The sequence below is a fragment of the Cibotium barometz genome, chromosome 5, assembly GCF_041138505.1.
Source record: "Cibotium barometz isolate CiBa-2024 chromosome 5, ASM4113850v1, whole genome shotgun sequence".
Lineage (NCBI taxonomy): Eukaryota > Viridiplantae > Streptophyta > Polypodiopsida > Cyatheales > Cibotiaceae > Cibotium > Cibotium barometz.
Window position 1 is genome coordinate 16,228,337 of NC_141050.1, and position 11,653 is coordinate 16,239,989.

Consider the following 11,653-nt stretch of genomic DNA (forward strand, 5'->3'; position numbering starts at 1 on the left):
TAATGAAAAACTCAGCTTTGTGCCCATATTATCAAACAATGCCCGCCAAAATAGACTAGTGATCCGAGGATCTCTATCCCCCACAATAGATTTGGGCATACCATGATGTTTGAAAATCTAAGCCAAAAACAACTTTGCCATGTGCTTTGGCTTGATTGTTTTCCTCACAAGAATAAAATGTGCCTGTTTTCTAAAGCGATCAATGATAGTCCATATAGCATCATTCCCATGCATCGATCTCGGCAAATCCATAATGAAATCCATGGCAATGCTTTCCCATGGTTCCTGTGAAATGGGTAAGGACTGAAGCAAACCGAAGTGTCGTCAATGTCAAGTGAATAAGGTTGAACGCCTTAGGGTTGAATGTATGTCAAATCCCAAGAGTAGTAAATAGGAGAGTATTTCCATGGACTTTGGCATGATGCTATCTTGGTGCTCGTAGACAGATTTACGAAGATGGATTGACGAAGATGGCACCATTTTTACCTACAAATGTGACAACGAAGGCAACTAAATTGGCGCAATAGTTTGTAGTGAAGCTTTTCAAGTTGTATGGACTACCTTTTGATATAGTCAGTGACAGTGAGAGGGACTCCAAGTTTTTTGGTCATTTCTGGTAGTTAATTTTCTAGAGATTGGAGACTACGCCAAGTATGAGTTCCTCTTATCATCCTCACTCTCATGAGCAAACAGACACGGTGAATCAAGTTTTGGAGGAAATGCTTCGTGCATACGTCTCCAAGAGACCATGAGATTGGAAGTACATCCTGATAGTCGAGTTTGCCTACGATAGTGCTAAGCATGCGGCTACTGGTTCTCAACATCCTCAATGTCCTCATCAGTAGCCTCCTTAGTTGACTCATCGTTACTCTCAAAAGAGAACGATGCTGCCTCTACTGCCACACTCATCTCAACTGTTGCACTGGTACTAGCACCTACCGATAATGCTTGTGTGGCACGAGTAGGTGCCATCAAGTCCTCATACAACATGCCATATATGTCACACTCCTCCTAAGGAACCTCTGGGATATCTTTCACCTTCTCAATATCAATTTTATCGACATTGACCTCGCCATGCTCTATCGAATTGCCCGACTGCTCAATTAGGCTGAGATTGCAATGGCAATACGCCAACCGCTCCAACTGAGCAATAGACAACCTGTTCCTCTTCTTCGTATGGAAGAGGGCCCAAGTGCTCCAGTTCCTCTCACAAGGACCCAAACTACAGTCCTATGAGAGGACTCGAATGGCGAGGTGTTTCTGCCATCAAAAGACAAAAACTTTGTAAGTATAATCATCATTGATCAATGTATTCTGTTATAACTTATAAGTTGAAATAACAATCTTGATTTTTAGAGTTGTGCTCACCAAGCGAGGGGTACTTCTCCCACCATGAGACTCGCTGAAGCAGACTCTCTTGCATGACAACAATCTAACTACCAAATACGTGGCTGGCATTCCTATATACTAGCCGCTCATCCTCCAAGTGTCTCATGAGTTCCACGTCGCCTCCTGTCCATTTCTGAATGCAATCGTGCCATCCATCTTCCAACTCTTCATTACCATACTGCTCCACACTCCGCCACAGAGGATGCAGTATGTGGACAACACATGGATTGGTTTATGGAACCAATCCACCGGTCGTTCCAAGCCTGTCGAATGTCCACCGGTGGATTGGTTTATGGAACCAATCCACCGGTCGTTCCAAGCCTGTCGAATGTCCTCAATCCTCAAGATTAGCCATGAATGATCAAAGCTCTTAGCTAAAGCCTAAGATACAAGTTACAACAAGAAGACAACTAGATGGAACTTGGAACTTGGCATGTTGAGTACCTCTCATCTGTCAAGAGAGTGCATCGGTTAAGATGGCTCTCCAATCCGGTCCATGAACTCGTACAAGAGTCCAAGAGTGTTACCCTCCAAGTCAATGATGCAAAGAACACTATAGATTGGTTGAAGAGAGCTCACCAAAGCCTCTGCCTCCTTCCACCAACCACCTTGCATCACTTTGCGTGCAAATTTCAAAAGCAATTGCATTCGGGTGCTCATGATCCTCCCAGCTCATCCACTCGGTAGACCACTGTGCCCATGAGTCCTGTTGGACTCTCACTACCCTATTAACAACAATGAACACATATGCAAACCTGGTTTGTGAGGACTTCAGAAGCGCAAGGTCACTAATCACACGATACATCGCCAAGACCTTAGGCCTCTTGGTAACAAACGTCACCAAGCTACGTGCAATGTCAAAGATGTCAGCAATCCACCTAATCTTTGCAAGCTCTTCAATGAGTAAGTCTAGGCTATGGGATACACATGGAGTCCATACAATCTACGGGAACTCATCCTCTAGCATCCGTCCCATAGAGACAGTTGCTACCATTGTCAATGACCACCTTCACTATGTTTTGTGGGCCCATCTCCATGATAGCCTCCCACAATTGTGACCATATAAACTCTCCTCTCTCACGACTGTCCCAGGCACAAATGCATCACTAGCACGCAAAAAAAATAGTGCCCTTGAAAGAGAACACCAAAACTTTGTACACATTCCTCTTGCGTATATCTGACCACCCATCACATGACAATGTGCAATCATACTTGATCCAAGTGGCTTTTAATGACTCGATCTCCACCTCCACTGCTTGTTGCTCTCTTCTGAGCTCTTCAGTATGCAAGGTCTCGTAGGAGGGTTCCTCCCACTCACATCCAATGCTGCCAATTTCCCTTGTGGCCTTTTTCCGTCGTGTGGTGCGCATAATGTGAAAAGACAAAGCGCATTGGATGAAAAGCCTAGTGAGTTCCCTAGTTGCATCATTAATTGCTTGCTTTTCCATGCTTGCTTGAATGCTTGTTCTCTTTAGAGAGGCTCTAGGTCCTGCAAGCAAAGGGCTTCGTATTGATGTGTGAGTGGAACTACCAGTACCTCCTTGGCTCTATGCATCCTCCTCTAAGCCCAATCGTGTTCTCTTTGATGCATCACGTGTATCCTCACTAGCATCGATATCCTCAAGCAGAGACCCACAACCGCGTCTTGCCAATTGCTGTTTTTTTCATTCTTGTAGCTTTGCAGGCACCAATTCACATGCACCAATGCCTTCCTCGGTTAAACCTGAGAAATGGGCCTTAACACGGATTATGGTACCTCCTGAGCAAACCCCACAAAAATTACATGTCCACTTTTGGGAGCCTGAACCACCATATCTTGATACAGGAGTGACATGGGCCCACATGGCATCTCTAGTGCGAGGCATCTTCACAAAGGCAGGGCAAGATTAGTAGCTTGGCATGAAAACCCCCAAATCTCAAAAAAAAATGCAAAATTAAAGAAAAAAGATGCAAATCAGCACGACCAACCTAAGAGATAGCGGGCACGGAAGCTAACAAGTGCAGGAAGAGCTGGAAGGGGCTGATTTTTGCAACACAATAGCTTCTTTGTTGGTTTTCACAGGCAAAGGTAGACGTTGTTTTTCAAAAAAAGAGCTCTCTAAATTAAAAACGCCCAAATCGTACTGTTAACAGGTAAGAGGGAAAGAAACGTTTCGTTCCATAAAAAATGAATGGAACACGTTTCTTTGCGACCAATAATAGTTGGACTTAAGGGTATTCAAATTGATGTGGCTAGAGATTTCTTAGCAAATATGGAGGAACTGCTAGTCAGTGCACAAGAGGCTATAAGAAGTGCACAAGATCGTGCATGGCTTTACGATGACATGTAGTTCAAGCAATCATTTCCCTTATTGAAAGGCTCAGCAATCATTTCCCTTACTGAAAGGCTCAATGACCTATTGCTCATTGATCAATTCATGATCGGTAGCAAGACTAAGAGGCTTCATGACCATCTCTACAAGTCTAGACACTACGTCTTTGATGAGTAGTTTTTCCCTTCTTTTTGCATTCTTGAGAGTGCCAGCTTCCTAGTCATCAGTGGTTTTGCCCCTCTTCCCTTTAGCCAAGTTAGCTTGTGTTCATGTCAACACAGCATTGACAGGTACAAGGATAGAATCGACCTTTTGCCCTTGCAAGACGCTCAACATGTTCAAAGCCGTAGTTGGTCCTAAACGCCCACTTCTTACCGATGGAGAAGTACGGTAGGGTCAATGTTTGAGAAAATGCTTGATAGCACACCCACTGCACCATCTATCCTAAGAAACAGGGTTTGTAGCCACTGGGGCATCCTTATACATCCTATTAGGACACTCGGCCTTAATGTCACATGCATAGCAAGAAAGTGGGGCTCTTCTAGTCAAATGTTAGTGTCCTCCTTTTTGCAGACTTGGACCAGCGGTCCTTTCCTCAGGATCAGAGATAGTGAGGTTACTTGGCATTACAGGCCACTTGTTTGGTTTTTCCCCCCCTTCCCCCCATTGTATGAGATAGCCTTCCTCCAATAGCAGCCAGCCAACGAGGAAGATCCCCTCTTGTTTTTCTTGTCTCCCATGATTGAGATTGGGTCATGTACTTAGCCAACTCAGCTGCATTTTGGTAACTAATGGAAGGATGAAAAAAAAAGTTGTGATTGACATTGAGATGATGCGGAGCCTTTAGGGAAAATTAGGTGGCATGTTATGTGCCACTCCTTCTAATGATTGGGAGCTCATTAGAGCTATTTTATGTTGTTTGTGATAAAATTTTTTTTTGAGATTTGTAAAGTTTGTCTTGATAGTGATTCTTAACTAGGTCTTAATCAATTTGTCCAAAACCTTGATAGTGGTTCTTAACTAGGTCTTAATCAATTTGTCCAAAGTAAAACTCAAACTCAAACCAAAACCAAACCCACATGTTTTTTCGTGAAGATAAATGTATTGATGCTTGGCATTGCAGTTGATTAATAGGATGTTTTCTTTTGCTACACCACAAATTTAGCTCGGGACTAGCGTGGTCTTAATGTTATGTATTTGGACTCATAGGTCATTTTGGCCTTCTCCAAACATTAGTATAGACTCCTCCCCCCTGCCCCCCGGCGGGAAAATTCAGTGTTCAATATAATTTCTTGAAGAGATCTCCAAGCTCCAGCCAAAGGGGCGGCTTCAATCCATCTACCAGCCCTCGAGATCAAACCAACACAAGGATCCAGACCCAGCCTATAGAGGATATTGTCACCAAGGTCAAGGAAGATCGACAAGAGATTGTTGACATCAAGTCAGAGGTCACAACCAAAGTCGAGGAAAATTGACTAAAGGGAGTCGCCCCTTCAAATCAGTGTGGGTTGATTATTTGAACGGTATAAAAATGACAAGCATTTTGAAACATGAGAGATTATATACAAAATCCGTACCAATGATTGAGTGGAGCAAGCAAGCTGTAGCAACCAGGACTACAAATTTTTAACACCAACCGATTATTCTCCCTCATGCACAAAGATGTATTCAATGACAAAAAGCTTCACGAGTACTAAGAACCATAACAAGACGAAGCTTTTTCATGCATAAGGCAATGCCAAGGACAGCCTCACAATTTTTAAACCTTTAAATAAATTCTAACCTTCTTCCCTTCCAAATCCGCCCGCCGCAAACACTCCCGAAAAAGCTGTATGCCGACTGAATTTTATCAGCTCATGAGGCATACATCCTAATGAATTTCAAAGTTTACAGTTAAAACATCAACAAAAGCTATAGGACCAGTTTTACAGATGTCAATATGAGAAGGTAACAAATTCCAAGAATTTCAGTGAAAAATTTACAAAAGGCATTGCTATATGAGCTCACTATTTGTCAACCCTTTTTTTGTGTGTACATGCAAGGTTCACTTAGTACATGGGCCCTGTTTTCTTTCGAAAAATAGGACTCACTAGTATTGTTATATGGTCTCATAGACCATTTGGGCCTTTAAAGATGTTTATAAAATCTTTCTTTCTGTCTTTCTTTCTCTATGCCTAGAAATCTCATGCAAGTTGAGAGCCACATATCTCCTTTCTCTGGTCCTCGTACTGAATGACTTTCCCCAGAAAACCAAACCCTTATCTAAACAAACAATGGTAATGCATTTTGTGTGAAAACGGCTTTATTCCCAGCCTCAAAAAGGGGAATTTTTCTGGGTTTTATTTTTTTTTCTAGTTTTATTTGGGTCTTGCTGCTGGCCGACAGCACCTTTACTGGGCCATCCAGCAGTCCAGCCTACTATATATAGCATAGCCTCATATCATTCAGCATTCGTACCACTTCATTGACCCTATCAGGTATCATATCTGCTGCTGCTGCTGCCGGCACCTGCACTGCATGTACCTCATCATCCTCGCCTGTCAGCTCAAGAACATCAGCGTTTCATATCAGCTCATGGGACAGCAGCCCTCTCTGCACAGGAGAGCATACCATCATTTTATCTCAGCTCATGGGACAGCAGCCCTCTCTGCTACTTACAGCACCTCAGCATTTTTATCTTCAGTTCATGGGACAGCAGCCCTCTCTGCTACACAGTGCACACCAGCGTTTTATCTACAGTTTACCTTGGGACAGCAGCCCACTCTCTGGTACAGTTTATCATCATTTTTCTTCTACAGTATACCTTGAGATAGCAGTACACCCTCTGCTCACCATCTCACACCACTCGAGACGGCAACCCTCTTTGCTCCTCTCCATCACTTAGGTATTGCAGCACCCTTGTCACCAAAGCTTGCACCACTTCCATCACTCGGGACGGCAGCCCTCTCTGCTTTTTATCACCTTTCAGGTACCGCAGCACCCTTGTCACCAGAGTTTGCATCACTTCAGCTTCCGCTGCCCACTACCACCTCAGAGTGCCTCCGCATCCACCGAAGCGAGCCTTCAACACCGACCACCTCTGTCGATGCTAAGGCTGATGCTGATGGTTCTGTTGTCCTAAATGCTGACTTAAATCAGGGATTAGTGTTATTCATGCTAAGGATTAGCCATGGCACGGGCGAGCACATGACATCAACAAAGAACATATCACCAAAGAAATGCTTTCAAACTTTAGTGACGACTTTGTCCAAGCAATTTTGGAGCAAAATAGATTGCTCAAGCTCTAAATTGAGGCTTAAGAAGAAGCAAAGCCAAAGAAAAAGCAAGAAAAAGTCAAAGAGGAAGCTGAAAAGGCAAGGAAGAGGTCAAAGAAGATGAAATTCTTAAAGAACTTTCAGATCTTGAAAGATTGTTCCTCATCATGAAGCAACAAAGACAAAAAGAAGAAGCCAAACAGATTGAAGAACGAAAGGGCCAAAGAAGCCCGACGTGATGATGAACGAAGGGCCGAGGATGCTAAACACTGGGCTGATGAGGAGCAACGACGGGTAGACCAAGCAGCCCTAGAACACCAACAAAGGCTTGAACAAGACGCTATGCAACTCCAGCACAAACAATCGATAGCAACTATGTAGGCAAATATGTTGTCAATTCTTCCTACAATGGCACAACAAGGCCCTAGTTTCTCTACTGCCCTAACAACCACCGTCAAATGAGCTCAACCAAATTTTAGTAAGGATGATGGTAAGTGTGATTATGTTGTAGTTATGTGGTTTATTCATCAATTTGTGGCGTATTTTGCTTTGGCTAAGCTTTAGATCCTCAAGATACAGTCCACTTGGCAGAAGTAGGGTCATTTGAAGATGACCTTCGAAAAGTCTTCTATATTCATAGGCCATGGGTCTAATGTGACACACTTACACCTAGAACGTGTCTCTACAAAGACCGTTTTCAAGACTACTTGAGGAGGGGTTCATTGAGATGTTGAGGAGCGTGCGACTTCATTTGTCACATGTATTGAGGATATCTTTGGGGCCCATTTGTATCTCATCACATGAGGATCTGGTGGATGTAAATAGTGGATTTGAGGAGGCAGCATAGGAAGCTTCAAATATGCATTGTCTATAACACATAAAGGGTGGGAACAAAGGAGCACACTAAACTTCATTGTTCATAATAATAAGAGAGACTCAAATGTGTGAGGGCAAAAGGACGAAAGGACCAAAAGTACGAGAGATCAAAGCAAAACAACACAGCATGAAATGGGTGAGTGAGTGTATATATGATGGTGAGTGAAAATATGTACGAAAGGCCCTCTGATGTGAGGAGACTTTGAGTAGAAGACCAATGCAGAAGCAAAGATGATGTCGGAGCTGAAGCACGGTCGGTGACGAAGGCTCGTGTTGATGTGAGGCAAAGGCACTCCGAGAGTGAATGAAATCATTACTTAGGTCTTTCCGTGTATAATATCTAGATATTTTAGTGAACCACTCGAAGAGTGGATTCACACATACACATGTAGCTCTTTTAGAGGCAGTTCACATACTTTCATTTTTCTGTACATGGATAAGGCTTGTTCTTCAACACTCCCTTTCAAGGGTTATCCGAATACACACTTCGTTTGGATAAATCTACGTAGTTTCACTAAAAGTTGTGTCTGGTTCTGTCCTTGGAATATAGAGGTCCCTGAGTCTTCTTACTCTACAAACTTTGCATCTTCTTTGCACATTTCTTCTACCTGTGTGACATTGGCCTCTGCTTTCTTGTGAAAGCAATTCTTCTCATTGTGGTGGTTTTTCCCACAATATTTACAAGGCTACTTTGAATAGCAATCCTTTGCATGCTTGTTCCTACCACAAAGGGAACACTTTATACCTTTGAAGTTCTTCTTAGTGAAGAGGGAGTTGTCTCCCTCCGCTTTGTTCTTAATCTCTTTCTTCTTTCTTGAAGGAGGCTATGACTCCTGTCAAGGTAAGATTTGGCAAGTTCTTTAGTGTGGTGATGAGGTTCGTAAAGCTCTTCCGAGATGGACTTTATGAGTATTGCAGGGCCACATCATCTTCAACTTGTACCTTTAGACCTGCAAGCTAGTTCATTAAGGACTTTATCCGGTTCACTTAAGCTCTCATGTGGTTGCATCATAAGACCATAGAACTCTATTTGCAAAGAAACTTTGGAGTTGTTTGCCTGAGCTCCAAAAAGTTTGTTGAGTTTCTCCTAGGCTTCTTTGGAGGCTAGGAGATATGCGACATGGTGTATAAAATTATCAGAGAGACCAAGGGCAATGAGGCCAAAGGCTCTTTGATCTATAAGTTTCCATGCTTTCTTAGCTCCATCTTCATTCTTGGGCATCTTCTCTTCTCCTTCAATGAAAAGCCAAAGGCCCTCTCTCATGAGACTAGCTTCAGCTTTGTCTGCGAGGTGTGAAAACTTTCCTCATTGAACTTTTCAATCAACATGTGGGTAGGCATGATATGCTATGAATCTAGGAAGGTCTTAACAAAGGAGAGTTTCCAATGCCAATATCTAATCCTTTACAAATAATGCCCCGAAAAACTAGGATTTTCATTAATTAGGGTTTGCAAACAAGGAAGTTTTGATCAATGATGATCTAGCAAGCTGAAGTAGCACTTCAATGCTATTTTTTTTTTCTTTCCGGGAAAAAGATCCTACAATTAGTTAAAGAAAAACAGCCACAAAGGGCTAGATACAACCACAAAGAGCTAAATACAAACTCGCCTCATTTAAGGGCGGGAATCAAATGATCATAAGGGGAAGAGACACTTCTCTATCTGGCCGTTGAGCCGCTCTATAAGAAGAAGGCTCTCTCATCCAAGGGGAGGGGGGGAACAACCACACAGGTGGTTTGTAATGCCAAATGGGACCACCGCCTCTATCTGTGACTTCAATGCTATATTTGCACCCTTCATTTTTTTTAAAATGGTAAAGTAATTAGGTTTAATTACTCTGATTAAGCAAGGTTTGTAGAAAATGGAAAAAGGCCTAAATTGGAAAAAAAAAATAGACTTTCTTGATTGATTTCTTCTAACGATTTGAGTTGTGCAGCTCATGTTGACTTGCTGAGGAAATGAGTGCAGACTCCACCTTGTTGCTAGTTGCAGGTGCTCTGGATTGCTACTTTGCTATATTTGCAAAAGAGGGCTGCTCTTATGTAGGACTTCTTCGAGTGTACAGTAGCCTGACATTCGTTGCGCAATCACCATTGAATGTGCCTGTTGCATACTATCTGTTTGCAGAAGAGGGCTGCTCTTGATTGATTTCTTCTAACGATTTGAGTTGTGCAGCTCATGTTGACTTGCTGAGGAAATGAGTGCAGACTCCACCTTGTTGCTGGTTGCGGGTGCTCTGGATTGCTACTTTGCTATATTTGCAGAAGAGGGCTGCTTTTATGTAGGACTTCTTTGAGTGTACAGTAGCCCGACATTCGTTGCGCAATCACCATTGGATGTGCCAGTTGCATACTATCTGTTTGCAGGTGCTAAACTATGTGTGCTCTGCCCCACATGCGTGGCGGGAGTTGTGGCAATGGCCTAAGTCTTGGTCAAATTCTGACCAATAGTGAGGCTATGACAATATTAACCTATGTTTCACTTATATAGTACCCATTGTTGCTATAAATAGCTAGTACACATGGATTTATAAATGATAACCTTAGCCACCCCTATTAGCTTGCTTTCTCCTAATCCCCTAACCTTAACGGATAGCACTAGGTATGTAACATTGTAGTTAGACCAAGTTTGTTTCATCTCAGGCAAGACTTGGCCAAAGCATACACACGACATGGTCATGGGGAGTAGGGAAGACATCGAAGTTTTGTGCTGCACCTCTTCCATGTCAACAACATTAAAATGTGTTCAGAGTATGCAGATCTGCAGTCAAATTCCTGTGCAGAGTCCTTGCTGATTGCACAGCTCACTTCTTGCTGCCTCTCACAATAATGACCGACATGTCACAAAGAAATTACTTGTCTCTTTCATCCTTGGAATGGCACTCCCCCTCCCCCAGACTTTGACAGCAGGGAACGGCGGACTTTGAAAGGCCAAGGGGTTGGCCTTAGGCATTGCACCCACCCCTTTTCCTCAAGGGAAAGGCCTCTTCACAGCCTTTTCCAACACCTACACTCTCTCATATTCCTCCTCTTATGCTCCTTTTCTGTTCTACTCCTCTTCTCTTCTCGGATTTTTAAACCTCATCTTATGATGTATCTGCTAAACTTAACAAAAACCAAAGTACTCCTGAGAGTCTACTCACAAAGCTTTGAATCATGAAGCATAGACTACGTGCTAACAACGTTATAGTCAGTCAGCTCAGCATGCAACTGACTTGCAAAAACACAGACTGGTTTGTGTCACTGCAGGGCGTGTCTTTCTGCCCCACACACCCCCCCCCCCAAAAAAAAAAAAAAAAAAAAAAAAAAGTGCTGGAAACGTTCGATGCGTACCCGTCTCACATTGTCCAAAGCCTTCGCTTCCATATCTCTTACACAGAACAACAGCAATTCTCCCTCGCATCAACCAACCTTGTTCTTAGGTTAGAAGGAACGAAGGGTTATAACACATATATATTCTGTATTTTCTTTTTCTTTTCTTTTATTGAGAAAAGCTGTAAAATTGTATTAAAATGAGGGTTTACAGAAAGCTTTACATCCAAGAAGCTGAACTTTGAGCAAGTCTTTGAATGGTATTCTCTAGCTGTAAAATTTATAAGCAATTTAAATTTTAATGACTATAGTACAATGTAAATGGTTTATATTAATCATATTCATTTCATATCATTAATTCTATAAACTATATTATTTGAATACTTAATATGATATAGGATAATACAATATCCATAATTTATTTGAATACTTAATATAATATAGGATAATATAATATCCATAATTTGTGTATTTTAGTTATCACTTATGCTAGTAATATTATTTTTATATC

At 42.3% G+C, this 11,653-nt stretch overlaps 1 protein-coding gene across 2 annotated transcripts in view; it reads right to left on the reverse strand.

Moving 5' to 3' along the window:
- EMB2786 (COMPLEX 1 LYR-like protein) overlaps window positions 1-11,330 on the reverse strand; it is a 29,457-nt gene extending 18,127 nt beyond the window's left edge. The window contains exons 1-2 of one of the 2 annotated variants that reach the window (XM_086794908.1): window positions 11,164-11,330; window positions 5,467-5,529 (exon numbers count right to left, since the gene is read on the reverse strand). In XM_086794908.1, coding sequence (XP_086651034.1) covers window positions 5,467-5,529; window positions 11,164-11,196 — 96 coding nt within the window. In that variant the 5' untranslated portion in view covers window positions 11,197-11,330. The remainder of the gene's footprint in view (window positions 1-5,466; window positions 5,530-11,163) is intronic. The other variant, XM_086794915.1, reaches the window with a different exon arrangement.
- Between the last annotated feature and the right edge of the window lie 323 nt (window positions 11,331-11,653).